At 41.0% G+C, this 25,575-nt stretch overlaps 1 protein-coding gene across 1 annotated transcript; it reads right to left on the minus strand.

Moving 5' to 3' along the window:
* Positions 1–2,658: 2,658 nt before the first annotated feature.
* GGPS1 (geranylgeranyl diphosphate synthase 1) lies at positions 2,659–25,469 on the minus strand. The gene is given in 5 exon segments (XM_079971840.1): positions 2,659–3,648; positions 5,572–5,642; positions 19,764–19,861; positions 25,135–25,151; positions 25,154–25,469. Coding segments are annotated over 5 exon segments (1,164 nt in total). The 5' UTR covers positions 25,370–25,469; the 3' UTR covers positions 2,659–2,886.
* Positions 25,470–25,575: the final 106 nt, after the last annotated feature.

Genomic DNA, 25,575 nt, shown 5'->3' on the forward strand with positions numbered 1-25,575 from the left:
TGCACTTCGGGAATTGTAGTACACAGGAGGAGCATGTCCCCTCGCGGGCTGCGGCAGAGGGGCGGGTGGAAAACCACGCTACCCAGAAGCCCGCGCGCCGCCCGAGTCTCCGTTTCCATAGAACTGGCGAGAGAATTACATCAGTGTTTCGGAGAGCGGGGCTAATGGCGCTGAGAAGTAGGCGGGCCTTGCTGGTTTGAAGCCAATGGCGGAGAGGCAAGGCGGGGAGAGGGCGGGCTTGCAGCTGTCACTCACGCTTCGGGTTTTGGGGGAGGGTAATGAACAGCTTGGAGAGGAGCCGCTGCTGTCGCCGTCGCCACCGGGGTTCGGACGGGCGGGATTGGCCCACGGTGTCGCCGGGCTTTTAAACACTTTAAAGTTGTTAAATGGTTTGTGTCTCTTTTTTTTAAAGCAGACGCCTGCATTGCAGGGGGTTGGACTAGATGGCCCTTGCGTCTCTCCCAACTCTTATCATTCTGTGATTAATGACAAACTTCCCACTCTTACATTAGAGACAGACCTTTCCTGAAATTTTCACATCTCCCGCATGAAATTCTTTTTCTGAAGTCACCAACATGAAAGTTTTTTATAACAAATCTGGACTTCTAAGAACTACTGTGTATTTCTTAAGCGCACCCACATACCAATATCTGGGAGAGCTCAGATATTCACAACTATACTGCTTAAAAGCAGGTGGGAGAAATCAGTGGTTTTCAGTCAACCGGATGTGTGAGAGTGGCCTAATGGATACAGAGGACAGACCTACTTATTTCTTGGGCTTTATAGGTCAGAGGGCAGCTGCATGCTATTTACATTCCTTTTTTTTATAATATTTATTAAATTTTAGTTTAACAATAAAATACATAAATAATAACACAATCTTTTCCAAAATCCACATTTCATATTCATCTTTGGACTTCCTCACAACCCTTGTTCCTGCTTTCTAAACTCATAAATTTTACCAGCAAGTTATTAACTTGGTTTAATTCATATAATATAATTTTTCAATATTAATATCTCAAATTTTAAGATTTAACATAGTCTTATTGAAACTTAATTATAAAATGTTACTTATCCAAAATTTATCTTTTCATCTTCCAATTAAATTTAAATTTATATTCTTTATAGCTAGTTTGTTGAAGCCATGTTTTTGCTAGTCTTACATCTTTCTTAACAATCATACAATTTACAATATTTTTGTAGATAGTCCTTGAATTTCTTCCAATCTTCCTCCACCAGTTCTTCTCCCAGGTCTCGGATTCTGCCCGTCATCTCCGCCAATTCCATATAGTCTATCAGTTGCATCTGCCATTCTTCCAGTGTGGGTAATTCTTGAGTTTTCCAGCTTTTAGCGATGAGTATCCTTGCTGCTGTTGTAGCGTACATAAAAAAGGTTCGATCCTTCTTTTGCACACTCTGACCAACAATGCCCAAGAGAAAGGCCTCTGGTTTCTTAAGGAAGGTATACTTAAATACCTTTTTCAGTTCATTATAAATCATTTCCCAGAAAACCTTCACTCTAGGGCAAGTCCACCAGAGGTGAAAGAATGTTCCTTCAGCTTCTTTACACTTCCAACATTTATTATCAGACACATGGTATATCTTTGCAAGCTTGACTGGGCTCATGTACCACCTGTAAGCATGCTATTTACATTCCATTCCTGCATCAGTCTAGTAATACAATATGGGATGTGTTAGTCATCAGGGAACAACAGGCTCTCTAGTACACTTGTTAAGTAAACAAATTATAAGTAAACAAAGCTAAACTTCAGTTCTCTCCTAGAAAGCAGGTTTGTGCACTGAAGAACATTTTTTACTTTTTTACATTTTTGGTTTACAGTACTACACACAGGTCTGGCTGTATGGATATCTGAATCTGTGGTGTGTATATACAAATGTAATATATAAGTAAATAAATAAAACCGGTTTCGGATACTCATTCCTCATGTTTGGATAGTGTGACCTGTGTGTACACATTTGCAGTCCCCTGAAATGCAACCCCAAAAGCTATTATGAAATCTTAGGACCTCACACAGCCACTTTTTAGAAGACTGCAGATAAGGACAAAAATGGCTTAAATTTAGGTGAACATGGGAAGAGTGGGCTATTGAAACTGCATGGCTACCAAGTCTATTTTCTCTCACATTATATCTCAGTGGTCCCTATGCTTCAACAAAACCAGTCACTGGCTCAATTGGGATGGGTGGCTATTACCCATTATAGTTAGACTCTGGATTGCTTTACTTGCCTTCTTCAGCCTTTTTGACAACACATTTCCATTTTAAAGCATACATTAATCCAGTGCTTTTTTCTGGGGAGACATGGTGACGCATACCCCTAAACATTTTGTGAATCTTTGTACTTTTGTCCACTTACTGTATTTATTTTTCCCTATTTGAACTATAAAATGGTATTTTCTTGAGTCAAAATGAGAACACCTAAACATTTTTAAGAAAAACATCACTGCATTAATTCATTGCCCAAAGGCTAAGTGAAAGGAAATGTAAAAGTGATTAAGAATACATGTTAGGACAAATCAGAACAAGATAAAAACCAACATTAATAAACGAATAAAGTAAGAACTTAATTTTCTTCTGTAGTCATTTTTGGAAATGTGCCTTGTAGTCAAAATTAAAATAAACTCACAATCAAAAAGGATTATAGATGAAAGTTGTAGTTGGCAGCTTTATTTTAATGGAAATGTGCAGCATTATTGCATACACAGCTGAAAGTAGAAGTCTAAAGTTCACTTAGGGCACATATAAACCCCATAACCCCTTAATACATGCTTGAGAGCATTTCCTATGAAGCAGTGATAGAAATATTGTAGTTTAGTTTCCTTGATTATTTCAAAATTGTTTCCTGCAAATATAATCAGCAATTGTATCAGTTCTTGTCGTCCTTGAACATTTTGCTTAAATATTCAAGTAGTGCTGTAAGCTCAGGGTTGTCCCCAAGAGATTCAATTTGTTTGTAAGCTTCAGCCTCGAGTTCTTTTAATGTTTTCCGGGTATATTCAAAAGAACCCACATCCTCAAGGTAATGTACACAATATTTTTTTATGTCCACATTTTCAGTCCTTTGTCGCAGAATATTCTGCACCTGAGTGCTTTCTGGCCTAGACCATATGGCATGGATAGTTGGGAAACTGAACTTCCCTTCAGTTAGGTCTTCACAAAAACTTTTGTTCTCACTATATTCTTTGGAGTGCAAGTTTGCATAGTCATCTCTAATTTGAAAGAAGAGCCCAAGGGTGTTAAGGAGTGGTTTTAAATCTTTCTTATAGCTAGAGAACAATTGCATGAGGCCAACAGCTAGTCCAAAAAGGCCACCTGTTTTTTGCAGAACCATGGTTTTATACTCTGCTTCTGTAGGACAGGTATAGGTGTCTCTCCAGTAAATATCCAAGCCTTGGCCCTTATGAAGTTCTAGCAGTTGGCGGGTGAACACTTTTACAGCATCTGGATGATCAAGTGTTAAAACTTTTTCTAAGCCAAGGAAATACACAAAGTTGGCACAATTTATTACAGATGGTATCCCATAGATGCTATGGGCCACTGGAAAACCTCGTCGTAGTTTTGAATTGTCTTCTATGTCATCTATAAGCAAACTTGCATTGTGCAACATTTCTGTCACTTCAATGATAACCTAATAAAAAAAGAGAACAGTAATTAAGTCTTGCATTCTACTAGTTTCTTCTACAACAATTCAATAGCTTTTGACTTTCCCTTAGCCTGGTTGCAGATCTCAACTTCTGATCCCAATGTATCAATTTTATTCTCAACTCTTTGCTTTATGGCTTTGGTACTTGTGGGTTCCAGTGTACCCAAAGGGCAAGCAGAGTGCACACCAGGATCTCTATTTCTTTGTGTGCTCACCAAATTTAATGGTGGTGCTCACTCTCACATTCTTCTCTCTCCCTTGTGCTGCCCATACTTCCCCTCCAACCAGACACAGAAAAGAAGAGAATGAAACATTCTGACTGGATTGTTCTAGTGAGTAACTCAACTCTGAGGGAATAGCGAGTGAGTGGATGAAAAATGAAACAGCCAGGGGCAGAGCAAGAAAGAAAAAGCAGAGCAACTAGGACCTGCTTAAGAGGAAAAATGTGTAAGAAGGAAGAGACAAGAGATTGGGAGCAGAGTTAATTGGCTGACCAGGCCTGAGTGATATATTGCCCAGGACCAGTAAGAAGAGCAGACCGCGATGTTGGTTTCACTCAGCGATATAATGCTAGTGAAACCTGCCACTGTGCCAGCATCTGCTGGAGGGAGTCATGAGTTCCTTTCTCCAGTGGGCACTGCTAGCAGAGGGATTTGGGGGCGGTAGCAGTTTCACCAGCGGGGCGGGGCGGGGCGGGGGGAGAACGATGCTCTTGCCACTTGTGCACAAGCAGGGTGGCGCAAACAAGCTGCATTGTTCCATCCTGCGAGCCTGGGTGAAACCGCCTCAGCTCTCAAGGTGAGAGCTGGGCAGTTTCACCTGGTGTCTCGTGGGCAGAGGCCAATGCATCTTGTTTTTTCAACATCACGGTATATCGCCAAACTGCGATGTTTGGCAGGCGATACACCGCGATGTTGAATAGCTGGTATCGCCCAGCCCTGTGTCTGACTAAGGAAATTAAGAGTCAACAGGAATAGGTTTGGCTAATGAACTCAGAGTACCGTATTTTTTGCTCTATAAGATGTACTTTTCCCCTCCTAAAAAGTAAGGGGAAATGTGCGTGCGCCTTATGGAGCGAATGCAGGCTGCACGGCTAAGCCAAAACAGCAAGAGGGGCTGCTGCGCACCGCTCCCTCTTGCTGTTCTAGCTTCGCCGTGCGAAGCCTGTTCAGGGCACGGGGAGCCTTCATCCTGATCCCGCTGCCCTGAAGAGGCTTCAAGCGGCTATCCCAGAAGCCAGAACAGCGAGAGGGATCGCTGCGCTCCCTTTAAAGAATTTTTTTTTTCTTGCATCCCCCTTCTAAAACCTAGGTGCATCTTATGGTCAGGTGCATCTTATGGAGTGAAAAATACAGTAAATTATTTTGAAGTGATCTTTCTATTAATTTGGAGTATATCTAGATTTACCGAGAGGTACATTAAGAAAATTAGTTTGCATGAAATGGGTTTTCTACCGGAGCAGGAAACTTGGTTTAAAGGAGTGGTTTGATTTTGGGGGGCTAAGACTCCATCATTGACATACTCATGTTCTTGGGAATGTCTTTCAACCTCACCAGTTTGCCTTCTGTGAAAAGGGTGTTTTGTGATTGGCTAAGCCCACCGTGTCAGACATTTTGTGTCTCCCTCCACTCAAGACTCCAGATGTACTCACCATCCCAAAAAGGTTTGCAGTCCCATAATATATATGCGCCTACGGTGATCACAGCATGCATGATTGTGGTTCACTGCATAGTTACAGTACCTAGCCTTAGAAACGAACCAGATTTGGTATACAAAAAGCACAAACCTCCTATCAAGTGTGAAAACCATGTACATGTAAAATTCAGTATTGTGATCATTTAAATACTTGGTAGCTTCAGTCTGGAAAGGATAAATTTACAGGTAAATCAATTTAAGAATGCAACTTACTTGTAGCTTATCTTCAGGAACATTCAGCCAGTGATTAAAAGCTTGGGAGAGTTTGGTTCTGACTTGCTTTCCTGTAATTTTTTTAAAAAAGTTAAAGGTATTATTACCTGGAGAAATTATTAAAGTCTGTGGAATTTCCTAGCCACTACTCTTCTCATAGTAATTATACTTCACTAGGTCAAGTGGAACATGTGTTTGTGTGTGTGCAAGTTATTCAAATTCAGGAAAACTTTGCTATGTAGCTCACCAATGAATACTGCTGAAGTTTAGAAAAAGTTATTTTCATAGTATGGGGTAGACTGGATGATACATGCTGTGTGGCCTAGCTGGAGTAGTCTTTACTTACTTCAGGGTCCTGCTGGGACACATATATTGGGATTTGAGAAGTCCAGGACAGACACACCTGCATGTTGCTTAACAATTTCATTACCACTTCCGGTTAGCGCCATCGTTTAATGGCGGGTTTCCCTCGGAGCTCCTGAGGGGAATCGGCTCCGCGGGTTCGGGTCCCGTAGCTACGGCGAAGCGGGGACCCTAAAAAGTCACAGGCACGAAGCTTGTGAACTGGAGACTCTGTGGGCACCGTTTGCGCCCCCCCGAAGTTGCGAAAAAGCCTTTTTAAAGGCTTTGGAATGGCAGCGGGTGTGTGGCGTGGAGCTGAGAGTCGCTCGTACCCAGCCTGCGGAGTGAAGCCGCGTCGCCATTGACGGAGAGCGCTGACTTCTTCTTCTGAATTGGAATAAAAGAATCTACTATCCGTGAGTAGGATAAAATTTAAGGACTAATTGGGAGTCAAAAAATTCTGAATTTGGATACCGAAACGGAAAAGGTCTAAAAGGGAAGTCTACCTTTCCGATCTGCAGCAAGATCAAAGCAAAGAACTACTAAGCTTTAACTTTAAAGTTCTCTTTGAAAACTAAATCATCGATCAAAGACTGGGACCCTTCCTCCCCGAAGGCAGGAGTGGGGGGAAGAGATCGTATTTTAAATTGCTTCAAACTCCCTGCCTGTATAGAAGGGGAAAATTTATACCGCTGTGCTCTGACCCTGGAGCGGACTGCCGGAGAGGGAAGCTGGCTGCGGACTGTTACTATGCTAAGGTTACAAAGTTGCATTAAATTGTATTTTAAAAGGATACGCTCTTGCTAGAACTGATGGGACTTTGTTTCAATCTGTCAAAGACCAATATTGTGGCCGTTTGAGAGCTTTTGTGAGACTTTGAAGGCTTTGGGAACTGTTTTGAATGCTTTGGGAATATTTTACATGAAAGAGTGTCTCCATTTTAAAATTGTAAAGAGAAGAATTGTTACACTCGCCCTCTGGAGGAGTTTGGCTTAACTACAGCTATAGAGTGGAATTCAGCCAGCTGCTGGGAAAAGGGAGATATGACTGTGAGAGTGACCTTGACTGTAAGATACGGTTATGGCAAGTGACCAAGACAAAGGAGAGCCTCAAGAAAAAGCTCTGAGGTCTGGTAGACAATACGGAATTGAGCCTTTCATGAAAAGGAGGCCTTCTACATCTGGAGCCTCTGGGGCAGCTGCCACTCCACAAGAAAAGACAAAAGTTATGTCTGAGGAGGCACTCTCGAAACTGCTGGGGAAAATAAATGAATCTTTAGACCAGCTAAAAAAGCAAGGTGCAGAATTAAAAAAGCAAGGAGCTGAAACAAGTAAACAAGTTGCTGAATCCAGTAAACAAGTTGCTGAAACAAATAAAACTGTAGCAGAGATCTCAGGAAAAATAGACATTAATACTAAAAGTATAATTGAACTTGGAAATAAAGTGAATTCTAATACAGAATATATTGGAAAGTTACTTGAGGAAACATCCACCATTCGGAAGATAGCAGAGGAAGCAAAAGAGATTGCAACCGCAACTGACAAAAGACTCCCACCGGTCATCAAGAAGTTGGGGGACCATGATCTGGCGCTCTCGATGATTGAGATGCAGAGGAAGGAGAGGAATTTAAGGATCAGAGCAATACCCGAGAGTGAAGGAGACAACCTAGTGGACTATTTAACAAAAGAGTTTTCGGAGTTTTGGCGAAAGGATTTGGAGAAGGAAGAATTTAAGATAGAGAGTGCATTTAGACTTGGTACACGGCAAAGAAGGAATAAACCAAGAGACTGCTTGATAACGTTAAGATCAAAAGAAGAGAGGGACAAAATTTTGGATCTGCACTATCGGAGAACTCTACGAATTGAGGATTCCTTCGTGGAAATTTTTAGGGATATTCCGAAGCAAATTTTGGATGCTAGAAGACAGTTCCAGAACTTGGTGGTCCTACTGAAAAGGAATAGTATACCATTCAGGTGGGAATTTCCTCAAGGCCTATCTTTTAAATATAAGGGAAAGAAAAGGAAAATAAAGACAGTGGAAGACAAAGACAAGTTCTTACATTAACACGAAGACGATCTCTGCAAGGGGGCGGAATTGGGACAAGATTATCCTGGAGGAGGAACTTTGGACAAAGACAATCTACTACATAGACTGAAACCACCGACAGAAGAAGAAGAACTACTAGGAGCGACAGGAGGAGAAGATAAATAGATTGACCATGGCTCTACAACTTCTAAGTTGGAACTGTAACGGTCTAAACATTCCCCGGAAGAGAAAAAATGTTTTTCACATATTAAAAAAAGAGCAATTGGACTTGATTTGCTTACAAGAAACTCATGTGACGAGGTTACATAGGAAACTACTCATTAATAAAAAATTGGGACAAGAATTTATTTCATCAGACAAAGTTAAAAAAAGAGGAGTGGTAATATACGCAAAGGAAAAATTACAACCGAAATTAAAATTTAAAGATGAACAAGGAAGATATTTGGCAATCGAAATTCAAGATCAAGGAGAGAAATTTTTGATCGTGGGAATTTATGCACCAAACGAGGGGAAAGTTGAATTTTTTAAGAAGCTGCATGAGACACTGATGGATTATACGGACACAAACTTAATACTGATGGGAGATATGAATGGAGTAGTATCGACCAACATGGACAAATCTCAAAGACAGGTAGTTACAAAAGATGGAAGACTGCCAAAAATCTTTTTTGAAATGACTGACAATATGGATCTAGTGGACATTTGGAGAACAACACACCCACTTGAAAGAGAGGGAACTTTCTATTCTGAAGCTAAAATGACATGGACTAGAATTGACCAAATATGGATTACTAGAGGAATGGCACCTAGGATAAAAAAAGTTGAAATCTGCCCAAAGACTTGCTCCGACCATAATGCAGTAAAGATGGTGATGAAGTTAACAACAACTGGTACCTTTAGATGGAGGATGAATGACACCCTATTTAGAGATGAAGAAGTTTGCAAAAAGGCTCAGAAGACTTTAAAGGATTATTTTGAAATTAATATGAGGACCAATATAGAAAAAAGAATTATCTGGGACGCAAGCAAAGCAGTGATGAGAGGATTTTTGATACAACAGAATGTAATTAAAAAGAAAAGCCAGAATGAAAAAAAAGAGAAAATCTTGGAGAAAATAAAAGAGGGGGAAAGGAAATTGAGATCAAAGCCAAAATCACAGGATATCTTGAAAGAAATTAAACTATATCAGACACAATATATGGAGCTGATGAATCAAGAAATAGAGTGGAAAATTAAGCAAATGAGACAGAAGACTTTTGAATCGGCTGATAAATGTGGTAAACTGCTGGCTTGGCAAATAAGGAAGAGACAAAAATTGAATACAGTTACAAATTTAGAAGTGGATGGAAAGAGCATCTATAAACCAACAGAAATTAGGGATTGCTTCCAGAAATATTTCAGACAATTGTATAAACAAGGTCCTCAGAGTGATACGGATATAGAACAGTTTTTGGAGAAAAATGGACTGAAAAAGATCTCTCAGGAAAGTAAAAGGATTTTGAACCAGAAAATAACAGAGCAAGAAATAGAAGGTGCCATTCAAAATATGGCATTGGGCAAATCTCCAGGACCGGATGGATTGACTTCTAAATACTATAAGATTTTGAAAGAGTGGTTAATACAACCTTTGAAAGAAGTTTGCAACGAAATTTTGGAGGGAAAGAAGACACCAGATACGTGGAAAGAAGCTTTTATCACACTTATACCAAAGACTGAGATAGAAAAGACTCAACTTAAAAACTACCGCCCAATCTCCCTATTGAATGTGGATTACAAAATTTTTGCTGATATTTTAGTGAAAAGGTTGAAAGTAGTTTTGATGGAGGAGATACATAGGGACCAAGCAGGCTTTCTTCCGAGAAGACATTTGTCAGATAATGTAAGGAACATAGTTGATATTTTGGAAAAACTGGAAGTGAATATTAACACTAAAGCCGTTTTGATATTTGTGGACACCGAAAAAGCCTTTGATAATATTTCATGGAGTTTTATGATAAAAAATCTTCGGGGGATGGGGGTAGGTCAAGGGTTTGAAAATGGTATAAGTGCGATATATTCTGAACAAAAAGCAAAACTAATTGTAAATAATGTGGTTACAGAAGAAATTCCTATTGAAAAAGGGACACGTCAGGGATGCCCAATCTCTCCATTACTTTTTATATCGGTCCTGGAGGTCTTGCTGAACATGATCAGAAAGGACCAGTTGGTTAAAGGAATACAGGTCGGAGTTAAACAATATAAATTGAGAGCCTTTGCAGATGATTTAGTACTTACACTGCAAGAGCCTGAATCTAGTACCAAAAGAGTATTAGAACTAATTCAAGAGTTTGGTCAAGTAGCAGGATTTAAACTAAACAAGTCTAAAACGAAGGTTTTGGAGAAAAATCTAACAGTATTGGAGAAAGAAAAGTTTCAGAAGGAGACAGGGTTAACTGTGGTTAAGAAGGTGAAATATTTGGGTATAAATATGACATCTAAAAATTTGAATTTATTTAAAGATAATTACGAGAAAACCTGGACGGAAGTAAAAAAAGACTTGGAAATTTGGTCAAATATGAAGTTTTCCTTGTTGGGTCGAATTTCAGTTATAAAAATGAATGTACTGCCTAGAATGTTGTTTTTGTTCCAAACATTGCAAATAGTGGATAAGATGGATTGTTTTAAGAAATGGGAGAAAGATATTTCTAAGTTTGTCTCGCAGGGCAAGAAGCCTAGAATAAAATTTAAGATATTAACGGATGTGAAAGAAAGGGGCGGATTTGCCCTGCCAGACTTTAAATTGTATTATGAATCAGCAGCGTTTTGCTGGTTGAAAGAATGGCTACTTCTAGAGAATACTGATACTTTGGACTTAGAAGGTTATGACAATTTTTTTGGATGGCATGCATACCTGTGGTACGACAAGGGAAAAGTTCACAAGGGTTTCAAAAATCATATTGTCAGGAAAGCATTATATAATGTCTGGATTAGATATAAAGACTTGTTGGAAAGTAAAACTCCAAGGTGGTTGTCGCCAATGGAGGCAAAAGCTGTTAAAAAATTAAATATGGAGGTCAATTGGCCGAGATATTGGGAAATTTTCGAGCAAGAAGGAGACAGACTGAAATTGCAAAGTTTTGAGAAGTTAAAAGGGAAAGTGAGAGACTGGCTGCATTATTACCAGATAATGGAAGTCTTTAAATTAGACAGGAAAGTCGGCTTCCAGGTGGAAAAATCAAAATTAGAAACTGAACTGCTAGAACCTAGTACTAAGAATTTGTCTAAAATGTATAACTTGCTGTTGAAATGGAATACACAAGATGAAATGGTTAAATCTGCAATGATTAAATGGGCGCAGGATATTGGTCATGACATAATGTTTGCTGACTGGGAAAAGTTATGGACCACCGGGATGAAATTCACGGCATGTAGTGCCTTGAGAGAAAATATTATGAAAATGATTTATAGGTGGTACATGACCCCAGTCAAGCTTGCGAAAATCTACCATTCGCCCGAGAACAAATGTTGGAAGTGTAAAAAAAGAGAAGGAACATTCTTTCACCTTTGGTGGACGTGCCCAAGGATTAAGGCTTTCTGGGAACTGATCTATAATGAACTGAAAAAGGTACTTAGGTACACCTTTCCTAAGAAACCAGAGGCCTTTCTCCTGGGCATGGTCGGCCAATCGGTTGTAAAAAAGGATAGAACTTTTTTTATGTATGCTACAACAGCAGCAAGAATTCTTATAGCAAAGTACTGGAAGACACAAGACCTACCCACCGTGGAAGAGTGGCAGATGAAAGTGATTGACTACATGGGCCTGGCAGGGATGACGTGCAGAATCCGAGACCAGGGAAGAGCAACGGCGGAAGAAGATTGGAAAAAATTTAAAGACTATTTAAAGAAATATTCCAAAATTAGTGAATGCTAGATTGATGTTGAATAAGAAAAATAGGGGTTAATAGCAATAATGGTTAAGTGGAAGAAATTGAATGTTTTTATAATAAATTTGAAAGTAAGGGAGGGATTTGTTAATTAATTAATTCGACATGAGAATGCAGAAAGGGGAGGTACGAGGAAGTCGGGAGAGTAAGAAATATGAAATTAAGAGTTGGAAATTATACATGTTGCATGTTTTTTTTTTTGTTTTGTTTTCTTTGTTATGGAAAAAAAAGATATGGAAAATTGAATAAAAATTATTATAAAAAAAACAAAAAAAAAAAACAATTTCATTACCTACTGAACACTACCACAGGTAATCCTAAAATTATTACACTTATACAATACGTTGATTATAGCATTAAGGTATCAAGGTGTGGTTTTAATTTTGTACTTTCAGAACTAAGGCTGTAGGCAGAGAACATAAATTGTGAAAAAACCACTCCCAGTTGTAGCCACAATCCACTACTTCTGGACAGCCATTTGTTCAAATCTGTATATAAGGCAGCTGCATCTGTTAAAACAAGCCAGAGGAATGTAGATAATTCAAATATTTTGTTGACATGTTGTTATAGATAATCTGGACACCATTTCTGAGGATCATGATTGCCCCCAAAGCACTGCTGGCTGACATGCCAATTTTATCTTACCAGATATTTCAATAAATTTAGGATTAATTTTAAATCCACTCAGAAGCTTTTTGCTAGGTTCCAAAATGTGGTATGGGAACTCTTTATGCATGCAGGAGAGCATTTGAGGCTCCCACTTCTTCCTGCAACATGCGCTCCCGTCCCACTTGAACAACTGACTGGATGTTAGGGAATCAAACAGTACTGAGAATTGTGGTTGCAAGACGAAAAGGATAAAACAGCACCTAAGCATGCACACTGGGCTCCAGATCCCATCGCTTAAGCATTCCAAACTAAGGAAATTTAAAGGTGGGGGGGATGGGCTTTTTACTAATTCCAGGGTAGACCAATACAGATTACCAAGAAAAAGAGGCGTTTCTCATGATTAAAATATTCAGTTAACAAAAAAATTGAAACTGGGGCTTAAGTTCACCATTCTGCCCCTGACAGCTGTCCAGCTCCAAAGTAGCAGAGAAGCTGGAACTAATCACAGGATAGGATTCCATACAATATCGCTTAAATAACACATTTGCCAATGGTATGGCCCTTAACAGCCACAGTTTTCCAGAATTTTGGAACATGAGTTAACATGGAAATCCCTTATCCCAGCATGCTAACATCAGAAGTGCACAGCTCACTGTGGAAAGGTGACATAAGCTAAATCAAAAGGTTTTTGTCAATTGAATTTGATTATGCCTTGCGTCTATGCTTAAAACGCTTCAACTTGAAATCAAAAATGAGAAAGGAAGAAATAATAAATTATACCATTTAGAAGGGAAATAATTCACATGCAACTTATTTAGGGTTGCCATTTTTCAAACAGTGAAAATCCGGACCGACTCTCTACCTCCAACAACTGGCTCATTATGGAGGTCATGTTTGTTCCCATGCCCTACAATCACCCTGGCTGATTTCTGCCTGTTGTATAGTTGTTAAAGGTATAGGAGCAGGCCAAACAGGGCTTCAGGTTAACTGGCATGCTTAGCCTTTAAAGAATGGAATGGAAATATAAGAGATTCAGCACACACATATCCCCTTCCCCTTTTCTGTGCCTTAAAAAGCTGCCCATCAGTGCTGTGCATTCACCCCTCACCTCCCAAACTTTTTAACTCCTCTCCTGCAATTTCTCCTACCTGTCACACGTAACCTCTACCCTTTTGGCCTTTTTCAATTGTAAACTCTTCAAGGGCTTGGTATGGGAGAATCTTGTCTAGCAACAACAACAACCTTCTATACATCTGGAGGCTGACTGACCAGAAACCATTGCCTAGCAACAGCAGAATAATGAACCAGATAGAATTCACTAACATTAGCCAAAAAAATGCCTCTTTAATACAAACTACAAATATGTTGCATGGCCATCTGTCATGGATACTTTAGTTGAGGTACCTACATTGCAGGGGGTTGGATTAGATGACCCTCAGGGTCCCTGCCAACTCTACAATTCTATGATACACAAATCATGGCTAAAAGCACATACTAGAAGTTCTCCTAACCCAAAACAACATTTCCTAAAACACATAGTACTAATCATAGTACTTGAAGCCATTGCCTTGAGTCCTACCCTCCACAGCAGGAGAAAACAAGCATGCTCCCTCTTCCATGTGGAAGCCCTTAAGATATTTGAAGATGGCTCCCTCTTCTATGTGGCAGCCCTTAAGATAGTTGAAGATGGCTATCATAGCTCTTCTCAGTCTGTTCTTTTCCAGGATAAACATACCCAGCCCTGCAACCTCCGCTTTATAGCAGCCGGGGAGGGAGGAGCCTCCTTCAACCCTTGATTTAATTCTGTCTTCTGTGGCATTAGCTACCCCTCCCAATTTGGTGTCATCTGCAAATTTGATGAGTATCCTCACAATTCCTTCATCCAAGTCATTTATAAAGAGGTTGAACAACAACGGGCCCAGGACCCTACGGCATGCCACTTATCACTTTTTTCCAGGATGACGAGGAACCATTAATGAGTACTCTTTGGGCTCAGTTAGTCAACCAGCTACAAATCCACCTATTAGTTACCTCATTCAATCCATATTTTACCAGCTTCCTTGTGGGAATATCATGGGGGACTTTGTCAAAAGCCTTACTGAAATAAAGATACACTATGTCCACAGCATTTCCCTGATCCACCAAGTTTGTGATTCCATCAAAAATAAAAGAAAGAAATCAGATGGTCTGGCATAACATATTTTTGAGAAATTCCTGCTGGGTCTTAGTAATCACAGCATCCTTTTCTAAATGCTCACAGACAGACTGTTGAATTATCTGTTCTAGGACCATCCCTGGTATTGATCAGTCGGTAGTTACCTGGGTCTCCCCCCCCCTCCTTTTGAATATGGGGACATTTGACTGCCTCCAGTCAGTAGACACCTCACCTGTTCTCCAGGAATTCTCAAAGATAATAGACAAAGGCTCTGAAACTACATCCACAAGTTTCTTTAGTACTCTTGGATTCAGGCCCTTGAGATTTGAATTCATTTAGGACTTGCTCTTCCTCTCCTCCCCTGCTGCTCCCCAATCTGCTCTATAGGGTTAGTGGATCTCCTGGGCCGGATTTGTGGGTTCATGCAAGAGGAAGGTGAAGTTTCATTTTTCAAGATGACGCCTGTTATTTGAGGATGGACTCAACAGGGTTTCAGCCAAAGCCTCTAGAACATTTCAGAAACAGGCACTGGTAATTATAAGCAAAAAATATGCTTATCTTCAAGAAGGGAAATAAATATTTATGATTTTTTTTATCAAGTCATAAATATTCTTTACAGTTGGGTTCAGACATAATACCAAAACATAGTTTGGCACAATGCAAAGGACCCTGGAATGAGCACAAAGCCTGCAGCTTTCTTCTTCCCTTGTAAGTGTGATTCTCTCCCTCTCTGGTATGTGGCAAACCATAATGTGCCAGTACATCTAAATGGTCAAACTATAATACTATTCCACACAAGGTTAAGCACCTATAACCCCACATTTTAAACAGGCAATTTCAGCACATATTTGATCTCCCCCACAGAAGGCAATGTGACTTAATAATTTTAATGTTGGATAGATTACACCTATCGCATACTGTATGACCTGTTCTTGCTTTGAATTAAATCTTTAATTGAAAGAATTTAAATTAACGTAGACATTATGTTTTACCACCTCAAATGTATAGTGAGTTGGAGGTGCATATCTGATATGACTTTAAAATTGAAAAATGGTCCAAAGAAAAAGCCGATGTCCAATAAAGAGGGTGCAAGAATCATAATAACTGATTACTTTTGTTTCAAGTAGGCAACTACAATTTCATATCAGTTTACTAGATATATTCAGGCATAGATAATACTGTGTTCTTGCGTTTTTTATAAAAGACAACTGAATTCCTCTCTAGAGTTACATGAAGATGGCAACCTTAATCTAAGAGCCAGTGATTTCACCAAAGCATCTTGGAACTATGAGTAACATACAGGAATGCATTGCTTAGGAGTTACTACTTCTTGCATAAAAAGAAAATAAGAGCAATTTAGTATTCATCCTGCTGCCGTGTGCTAAACAAGTTAGCATTATGAAAGCTTATGTTGAGATTTATTTAGGCTTCCAAGCTTACACAAGCACTTGAGAGGGAAGGAGGTATTTTTGAAGCTTGTGGCACACTAGCAGCCAAATGTTTTCCCACATATACTCCCTTTATTGAAAATACCAGAGAATTATTTCGTCAACAACTTATTTCTCATAATTCAAACAATCTTAAAAACAGAAACGAGCCAGCAGAACTCAGAAACCTGAATATAGCTTGTAGATCAATAACCACCCTCAACTGAGGTGATATTAAGTAGGAAACCGAGCATGCACACCCAAGACACCCCATTGCAAAAAAAAAAGTGTAGGTGGAATGGCATGAGTAAACATTCCCTGTAATTTAATGCTTTGGTTATGAAACAGAAAAATGCATCACACCATGTGATGATTCCACAGGATCTCTACTTATCTTTTGGAAATGAACAAAGTATTCTTGCATGAAGCTTAAGTTGAGTACTGGCAGTGAAAACATGTTTCAACACCAAGTCTATTAAGACATAGTGATCTAGTCCATATTTAGTGGTACATGAATGAGCAAACTTGAACCTCAGGCTTTTATTCTCCCTTTTCCTCCTCTAGCATAGTCACATAGTTTCTGCTTTAAATTACCGTAACTGCAGTTTGTCATTAAAGTGAAGTTGTTGGTTTGGATGTAACATTAAATGTTACTGAAGCAAGCTAGAATCAGTGAGGTGTTAATGAGTGTTATCTATGTACTAAATGTACTATGCACCTTTATCTATGTACTACACAGTTTTAATTGCCCTGATGTGCATCAGAAAACGGTACAGTGAGATAGTTAAACATATTTACGCAACATTTGTACACAGTCCAAACACATACTCTTTAGGTGGTTAACAATAAAAAATTACATGAATAAATATAAAATATAGCCACCCACCCATCATATCTCATTTGCTGGGGGAACCTGGAGAAAGGCCTCTGAAGATGACCTTAGGATCTGGATAGGTAATCTTCAAACATGTGCAAATCTATATTAAAAATCCAAGATCTTTAAAAAACGCTAGCTATAGTGGACAGCAAGTACAGAGATGAAAGGAAGGTGGGTAGTAAGATACAAACAAATCAGAATCAGGTATTATAAAAGCATTTACCCAGGAGCAAAAGCCCAGCCATTTATAACTCTTCTTCAACCAGAACACTGAGAAAACATATGATCAGACACAGGGAGTCAGCGGTCTGGAAATTTCAAGAGGTTACAATATTGCTTAAGCTAATCACATGTAGAGCCGGTCAGAAATTTGGATGGAGAAGTTTGGATAACACTAATGTTAAGAACAGGATAAGAGTATAATTTAAAAAGAGAAAGCACAGGATATGTGATGGTTGGATAGCACTGGTCAGAAATTAAAGGGTGGTTTGAAAGATATGTGACACCAACCCTAGGCTTTAAGCTGAAAACATGCAATAGACAAAACAAAGTGATTGCTACGGGCATCAGTTTAGATACTAGTTTTAGACATTACTAGAACTTAAAGCTCCTTATGGATCACTGCCTTGTCATGGTGAAGCCAAAGATGGAGAAGTTCTATACGGTCAGCAAAAACAAGACCTGGAGCTGACTGTGGCTCAGATCATCAGCTTCTTATAGCAAAATTCAAGCTTAAACTGAAGAAAGTAGGAAAAACCACTGGGCCAGTAAGACACAATCTAAATCAAATCCCATATGAATACACAGTGGAAGTGAGGAACAGGTTTAAGGATTTAGATTTGGTGGACAGACTGCCTGAAGAACTATGGATGGAGGCTCACAACATTATACAGGAGGCAGCAACGAAAACCATCCCAATGAAAAGGAAATGCAAGAAAGCAAAGTGGCTGTCCAATGAGGCCTTACAAATAGCGGGGGAGAGAAGGCAAGCAAAATGCGAGGGACATAGTGAAAGATACAGGAAATTGAATGCAGATTTCCTAAAAATAGCAAGGAGAGACAAGAGGGCCTTCTTAAACGAGCAATGCAAATAAATAGAGGAAAACAACAGAATGGGAAAAACCAGAGATTTGTTCAAGAAAATTGGAGATATGAAAGTAACATTTTGTACAAAGATTACCATAATAAACGACAAAAGTGGAAAGAACCTAACAAAAGCAGAAGACATCAAGAAAAGGTAGCAAGAATACACAGAGGAATTATACAAGAAAGATATGGATAGCTCGTACATCCCAGGTAGTGTGGTTGCTGACCTTGAGCCAGACATCCTGGAGAGTGAAGTCAAATGGGCCTTAGATAGCCAGTGGAAGTGATGGTATTCCAGCTGAACTATTTAAAATTTTAAAAGATGATGCTGTTAAGGTGCTACACTCAATATGCCAGCAAGTTTGGAAAACTCAGAAGGGCAGTGCCAAAGAATACCCCAACTACCGAACAATTGCGCTCATTTCACAAGCTAGCAAGGTTATGCTTAAAATTCTACAAGGCAGGCTTAAGCAATAGGTGGACCGAGAACTCCCAGAAGCGCAAGCTGGATTTAGAAGAGGCAGAGGAACCAGAGACCAAATTGCAAACATGTGCTGGATTATGGAGAGAGCTAGAGAGTTCCAGAAAAACATCTACTTCTGCTTCGTTGACTATGCAAAAGCATTTGACTGTGTCGACCACAGCAAACTATGGCAAGTTCTTAAAGAAATGGGAGTGCCTGATCACCTCATCTGTCTCCTGAGAAATCTCTATGTGAGACAAGAAGCTAAAGTTAGAACTGGATATGGAACAACTGATTGGTTCAAAATTGGGAAAGGAGTACGACAAGGCTGTATATTGTCTCCCTGCTTATTTAACTTATATGCAGAATTCATCATGTGAATGGCTGGGCTGGATGAATCCCAAGCCGGAATTAAGATTGCCGAAGGAAATAACAACCTCAGATATGCTGATGACACAACCTTGATGGAAGAAAGTAAGGAGGAATTAAAGAACCTTTTAATGAGGGTGAAAGAGGAGAGCGCAAAATATGGTGTGAAGCTCAACATCAAAAAACACTAAGATCATGGCCACTGGTCCCATCACCTCCTGGCAAATAGAAGGGGAAGAAATGGAGGCAGTGAGAGATTTTCCTTTCTTGAGTCCCATGATCACTGCAGATGGTGACAGCAGCAACGAAATTAAAAGACGCCTGCTTCTTGGGAGAAAAGCAATGACAAACCTAGACAGCATCTTAAAAAGCAGAGCAGAGACATCACTTTGCTGACAAAGGTTATGTTCAAGTTAAAGCTATGGTTTTCCCAGTAGTGATGTATGGAAGTGAGAGCTGAACCATAAAGGCTGATTGCCAAAGAATTGATGTTTTTGAATTATGGTGCTGGAGGAGACTCTTGAGAGTCCCATGGACTGCAAGAAAATCAAACCTATCCATTCTGAAGGAAATCATCCCTGAGTGCTCACTGGAAGGACAGATTGTGAAGCTGAGGCTCCAATACTTTGGCCACCTCATGTGAAGAGAAGACTCCCTGGAAAAGACCCTGATGTTGGGAAAGATTGAGGGCGCAAGGAGAAAGGGACGACAGAGGGCAAGATGGTTGGACAGTGTTAGAAGCTACCAACATGAGTCTGACCAAACTGTAGGAGGCAGTCGAAGATAGGAGTGCCTGGCGTGCTCTAGTCCATGGGGTCACGAAGAGTTGGACACGACTAAATGACTAAACAACAACAACAACAACAACAAAGAACTTAAAAGAGTGAAATGTTACCTGGTAACTGAAGTAGGTAGTTGTATGGCTCCAACAGAATTCTCTTGGATGACTCTTCTACTTGTTCCATTTTTAAAAATTTTCTGGAGTAGTTCAGTCTGTTTAAGAAAAACCCTTATTAATAACCAGGGGTCTGAAAATTAGGTCCTACTAACCACCAAGACTATAGTAAGAGATTACATGGTACTTGTACCCTATCCCTTCCATAGAATTAAGGAGAAGACCTAATAATGTAGATGACATTGTTCTCCCATAAGCCTGAGTCCCCTGCATGTCCCTTCTGGAAACTGCCTAATGCAAGTTCATTACAGCCACACCTTTGCTAGGGTAGTGGCTAGGGGGTACACAATCCCAAAATATTTAGTCATGGTTTTCCAAACATCCATAAAAAACTGTACAGTTAAAATACTCCTTGTGCCAATTCTCTTAACTCCCTTGCTTTAGGCAGGCTTTCTGTTTGCACCCACCCTGACAAAGGTCTTAATTTGTGCCAAAGCAGAATCCAGCAAGCATAATCAGGGTTTAAAAGGCTAGGAAATAGCCCTTCCTTCACTCACAGAAACACAGTCCAGATTTTCCTTCACTCCCTGCAGCAGCTTTCTCTGCTTCCCAGTCATCATATTTTAAAATATAGAAACCTCTCACTGCGGAATATGGCAAGGAGAAAACAGAACACGGATGCTAATTCAATACAAGCAGTGGGCCAATATACAGGATATACAAGTGAAAAATCTAAGCTGGTAGTCACTGCAGGCTTTACTCTAAAATACTCCTTAAGTATTTTTTACATGTCATTCCAAGTAGTATGTAGAATTTAGTGCAAAGTACCCAAGATTAGTAGTATGTCACTTTAAGTAGGAAGCATCACTAAAAGAACTTCTTGAACACACACTTATTTATACACAACTCTAACAAAAATGATATTAAATGATACAGTGGTACCTCGGGTTACATATGCTTCAGGTTACATACGCTTCAGGTTACAGACTCCGCTAACCCAGAAATAGTGCTTCAGGTTAAGAACTTTGCTTCAGGATAAGAAGAGAACTCGGGCTATGGTGGCACGGCAGTAGCAGGAGGCCCCCATTAGCTAAAGTGGTGCTTCAGGTTAAGAACAGTTTCAGGTTAAGTACGGACCTCCGGAACGAATTAAGTACTTAACCTGAGGTACCACTATAACATTATCCTATCATTTTAAAATCTACTGTTGTGAGTTGGGGGGGGGGCGTGCCTTGGCTCCCCTTCTAATTTCTGGGTGCCAGATGCTGGATTTAGCATACTGATATACAAAACATGAGCCAGTCTGGTAATGACCCACTAAAGTATAGTGGGTGGGGGAGTGGCTCTGTGCCAGAGGGCAAATGGAGGGCCCCCTCCCTCAACTCAGAATTAGTTAGAAAAACAAAGGCCTTTGAAGCAGAATTTTTAGAGTTGGGAGGGGAGTGGTTGAGTTTAGGATCGCAGCAGTGGTGATGTGAGCTAGTTGGGAAGGGTTACGATCTGCTAAACATAGCAAACTGAACAAAGTGACAGAGGGCCATGGCCGATGTCTGCTGGCATTCAAAACTGTGGCCATGGGAGAAGAAAAAACCTCTTGGAGTGTAATGTTGCTAGCCCCTCCATCATCATCTCAGGTTGTACATATGTGTAAATAAACAATATGTCATACACCAGGGGTAGGCAACCTAAGGCCCGTGGGCCGGATGTGGCCCAATCACCGCCTCAATCCGGCCCGCCGACGGTCCGGGAACCAGCATGTTTTTACATGAGTGGAATGTGTCCTTTTATTTTAAATGCATCTCTGGGTTATTTGTGGGACACAGGAATTCATTCCCCCCCCCCAATACAGTATAGTCTGGCCCACCACATGGTCTGAGGGACGGTGGACCCGCCCAGGGCTGAAAAAGGTTGCTGACCCCTGTCATACACCTACTGCTGTGCCTCATTTATAAAAGAAACACAAGCCCTGGGTAAGCACTGGACCCCTGCTATCTTGTACTGCTTGGAGATCGGGGTGGTGTGTAACACTACATTCTTAGTTGTCCTATACAGCTTTCCTTATCTAGGTCTTCCTAAATTTAGGAAACCTATAATCTCATGTTTTGTAGGCCTGTGTTTCTGTAGACTTTACTGAAATCTCTTTTCTTCCCTCTCATTTGTAATGTTTCTTGCTGCACTGCAGATGCAACTGCTTCAAACTGAAACAATCTGTCTCGTGCAGTTTAAATACAGACGCTACAGTAGTATCATCGTCCCAAATTAATTCTGCAGCCATTGTTGATTAGCATGCAGATAACAAGTTGTGGCCCAACATATAATTTCCTGAAAGCTTCATCAATGTTCTGTCTAACAGAAATAGTGAAACACTTAAGCGGCAAAAAACAAATATACAGTGGTACCTCGGGTTAAGTACTTAATTTGTTCCAGAGGTCTGTTCTTAACCTGAAACTGTTCTTAACCTGAAGCACCACTTTAGCTAATGGGGCCTCCGACTGCCACCGTGCTGCAGGAGCACGATTCTTAAACCCAGGTACTATTTCTGGGTTAGCGGAGTCTGTAACCTGAAGCGTCTGTAACCCGAGGTACCACTGTAAAATCATTATCTATCATTGTATGATAAATGCTGACTTTCCAGTTTAAAATCCACAAAGTACTTTCACAGACTTTGTGTGGAAAGTGCAAAGTTACAGAAGACTAATACTGATGTATATTCTACATAGCAAAGCCCAAATGAAGTTTTATATATCAATTATTATTAATTACTCACCCTTCACCCTAAGATCCCAGGATGGGTAACAAGTACAACAATTAAAACACGGTTTTAAAGAGAGTTTAAAACAGCTTTCAATCACAGAAATAAGGTGGGTCCTATAAATATAGATCTCAAGTGTCAAAAGCCAGAGTAAAGAGGTTCATATTCAGCATTTGGTGAAAGCTGTATGATAAAAGATGCCAGATACACATCTGTGGGGAGTTCCACAAGTTTGCAGCTACCACACAGAATGCCCTCTCCTGGGCTACCTGTCCCCAAACTTCTGAATGCTGTGAAAAAATGAAGAGGGTTTCTACTGCCAATTTTAATACTCTCCTTCCAGGGGAGTGCAAACCTGTGCATGACATACCACCAGAATGTTAGCCCTTGGGGGACGTAACACCCATGTTTTCAGGATTCAGTTTCCGTTTACTGGCCCACATCCAGCCCATCACCACCTCCAAGCACTGATCTAACACTTCAACCACCTCTCCTGATTCAAATGGGTAGACACAGCTGGGTGTCCTGAACATATTGATGACACTTCACTCCAAATTCCCTAATGACAGCTGCCAGGGGCTTTTTATACATGTTAAATAGCATGAGGGACAAGAAGGATCTCTCCAGGACACCACAGGACAACTTCCATGGTGCCAAAGAGTAACCTTCCATGGCTACTTTCTGAACACAGTGGTACCTTGGTTCTCAAACGCCTTGGTACTCGAACAACTTGCAACCCAAACACTGCAAACCCAGAAGTGTTCCGGTTTGCGAACTTTTTTTGGAAGCTGAATGTGCTCTGTTTTGAGTGTTATGCTGCTTCCGATTTGAGTGTTACACTGAGGTCTGTCTGTTTTTGCTATTTATTTTGCAATTTTGTTTTTGCGGTTCTTTTTGTTTTGTTTTTGTGACTGTGTGGAACCCAGGTCAGCTACTGATTAATTGATTGTGTGACTGCAGTACATTGTTTATTGCTTTCATTTTAATGGTCTCATTAGATAGTAAAATTCATGTTAAATTGCTGTTTTAGGGGTTGTTTTTAAAAGTCTGGAAGGGATTAATCCATTTTGCATTACTTTCTATGGGAAAGCGTGCTTTGGTTTTGGAGTGGACTTCCGTAACGGATTAAGTTTGAGAACCAAGGTACCACTGTACAGCCCTGGAGGTAGGAGTGAAAACAGTGAAGCACTGAGGGGCTTGAGAATTATAACTGTGATCAATAGGATTGAAATGAAAATCTCCAAGAGGCATCCCTTGATCTCCCTTCCAAGAAATGTCATCAACCAGGGTGTGACCAGGACACTTTCAGTGCCTTGATCAGACCTGAAACCAGACTGGAACGGAGCCAAGTAATCATCTTCCTCCAAGCATACCTTAACATGCCAATAACATTTTAATTACGTTTCAATGCTGACCTAGAATTTCAGAGAAGGGTTTAAACATCTTTGGTAATGAACATGCCACTGTTTAATAGTTTGTAGGCCACTTAATGCCTAAATCATGTTGGGCCAGCATCCTAATAATGACCTCATTTTAAAATCCGGAATCTTTCAGTAAGAAGAGATTCACAATCATTATTTCATTTATTATATTTGCTATGGTTATATTAATAAAGGAGAAAAGAGCATCAAAGGCCCGGTCAGGCAGCACGTGGGGGGACGACCGAGGAGCCCGCGGCGGGTGGAGGGGCCGGGCGCGGCGGCAGCGCACAGGGGCTTGGAAAAAAAAATTAAAAGAAAAAAAGGAGAAAAGAGCATATATATGCATATATGTCTCCATTATTGAATTGTAACAGGTGCTCAGAGCAACATATATGTACGCATTTGAATGGTTGCCATTATAACTTAGATTATTCCATAAACCGCCAGCTAAAGCGTCGAGTCAAGAAACTATTAGGGTTCCATCTTTTGCTTACATGGTTAACAAATAAACTGAGTTTTCTATCAAAATGTAGCAACGCGTTACATTACAGTATTGTACATTACACATAGTGAAAAAACATAAATCACTTATTTCAGGAAAAACAGAGCAGCCCTCCCTCGTATCTTTGAGCACGTCAACTTCTCCAAAGCAGGCACTTCTAAATACTGTACAGCCCTACAACAAGCCCCCCTACAGCCAAGTGATAATACACATAATTGTTTAAACAAAAGCTTGAGTTCCTATTTCACCCTGTGTCAAAAGTTCAAGACGGCTTACCAAGAACACGGCAAGGCGAACAAAACTAAACTTCAAAGCAAATAGCAACATAAAGTCACCTGTACCCGTCTCCTGCCAGGAGGCACTTACCACGGAGAGAGACAGGTAACCCGCTTCAGAGGACAGCAGCCTCCCTCAAACGCGAACACCGATAGAGAAAAAGGCCGAGGAGGGAAAGGCGAGCTCTGAGGCGAGCAGCTCCTGCTTCTCGCGCAACTGCTCGTCCTCGCCGGCGGCCCCGCGGCCTCCGCTTTATAGCAGCCGGGGAGGGAGGAGCCTCCTGTGAGGAGCGAGCGAGCGGGGCGGAGGCCGGAGACAGGAAGAGCCGGGAAACCCAACACCCCTTTTCTGCCGCCCCGGGGGGAGGGGAGGAGGCGGAGGCAAGCCTCCCCCCGCCCGTTGAGCAGCGCCGCCTCTCACCTTCCGAGGTCTCCGCCGCTTCTCCGCCAGCCCGGAGCGAGCCCCTTCTCTCCGCCCGTCTCAGCCCAGTGTGGCGGTGGGCACAGAGCCCCACCCCCTTCCGCCTCAACCGCCACCTTCGCCTAATGGGGGGGAAAATGCGCCACCGGGGCCTGTCGGCGCAGGCGCGAGCTCCTCCTACCCCCGCTTCCATAATCTCCCTTCGGCTCCCTCCACCGCCCCCGCCCCGCTCCATTTTCTCATTTTCCTCGCTGCTTCCCGATGCACTTCGGGAATTGTAGTACAGAGGAGGAGCATGTCCCCTCGCGGGCTGCGGCAGAGGGGCGGGTGGAAAACCACGCTACCCAGAAGCCCGCGCGCCGCCCGAGTCTCCGTTTCCATAGAACTGGCGAGAGAATTACATCAGTGTTTCGGAGAGCGGGGCTAATGGCGCTGAGAAGT

Source organism: Podarcis cretensis (assembly GCF_951804945.1).
Source record: "Podarcis cretensis genome assembly, chromosome: 3".
Lineage (NCBI taxonomy): Eukaryota > Metazoa > Chordata > Lepidosauria > Squamata > Lacertidae > Podarcis > Podarcis cretensis.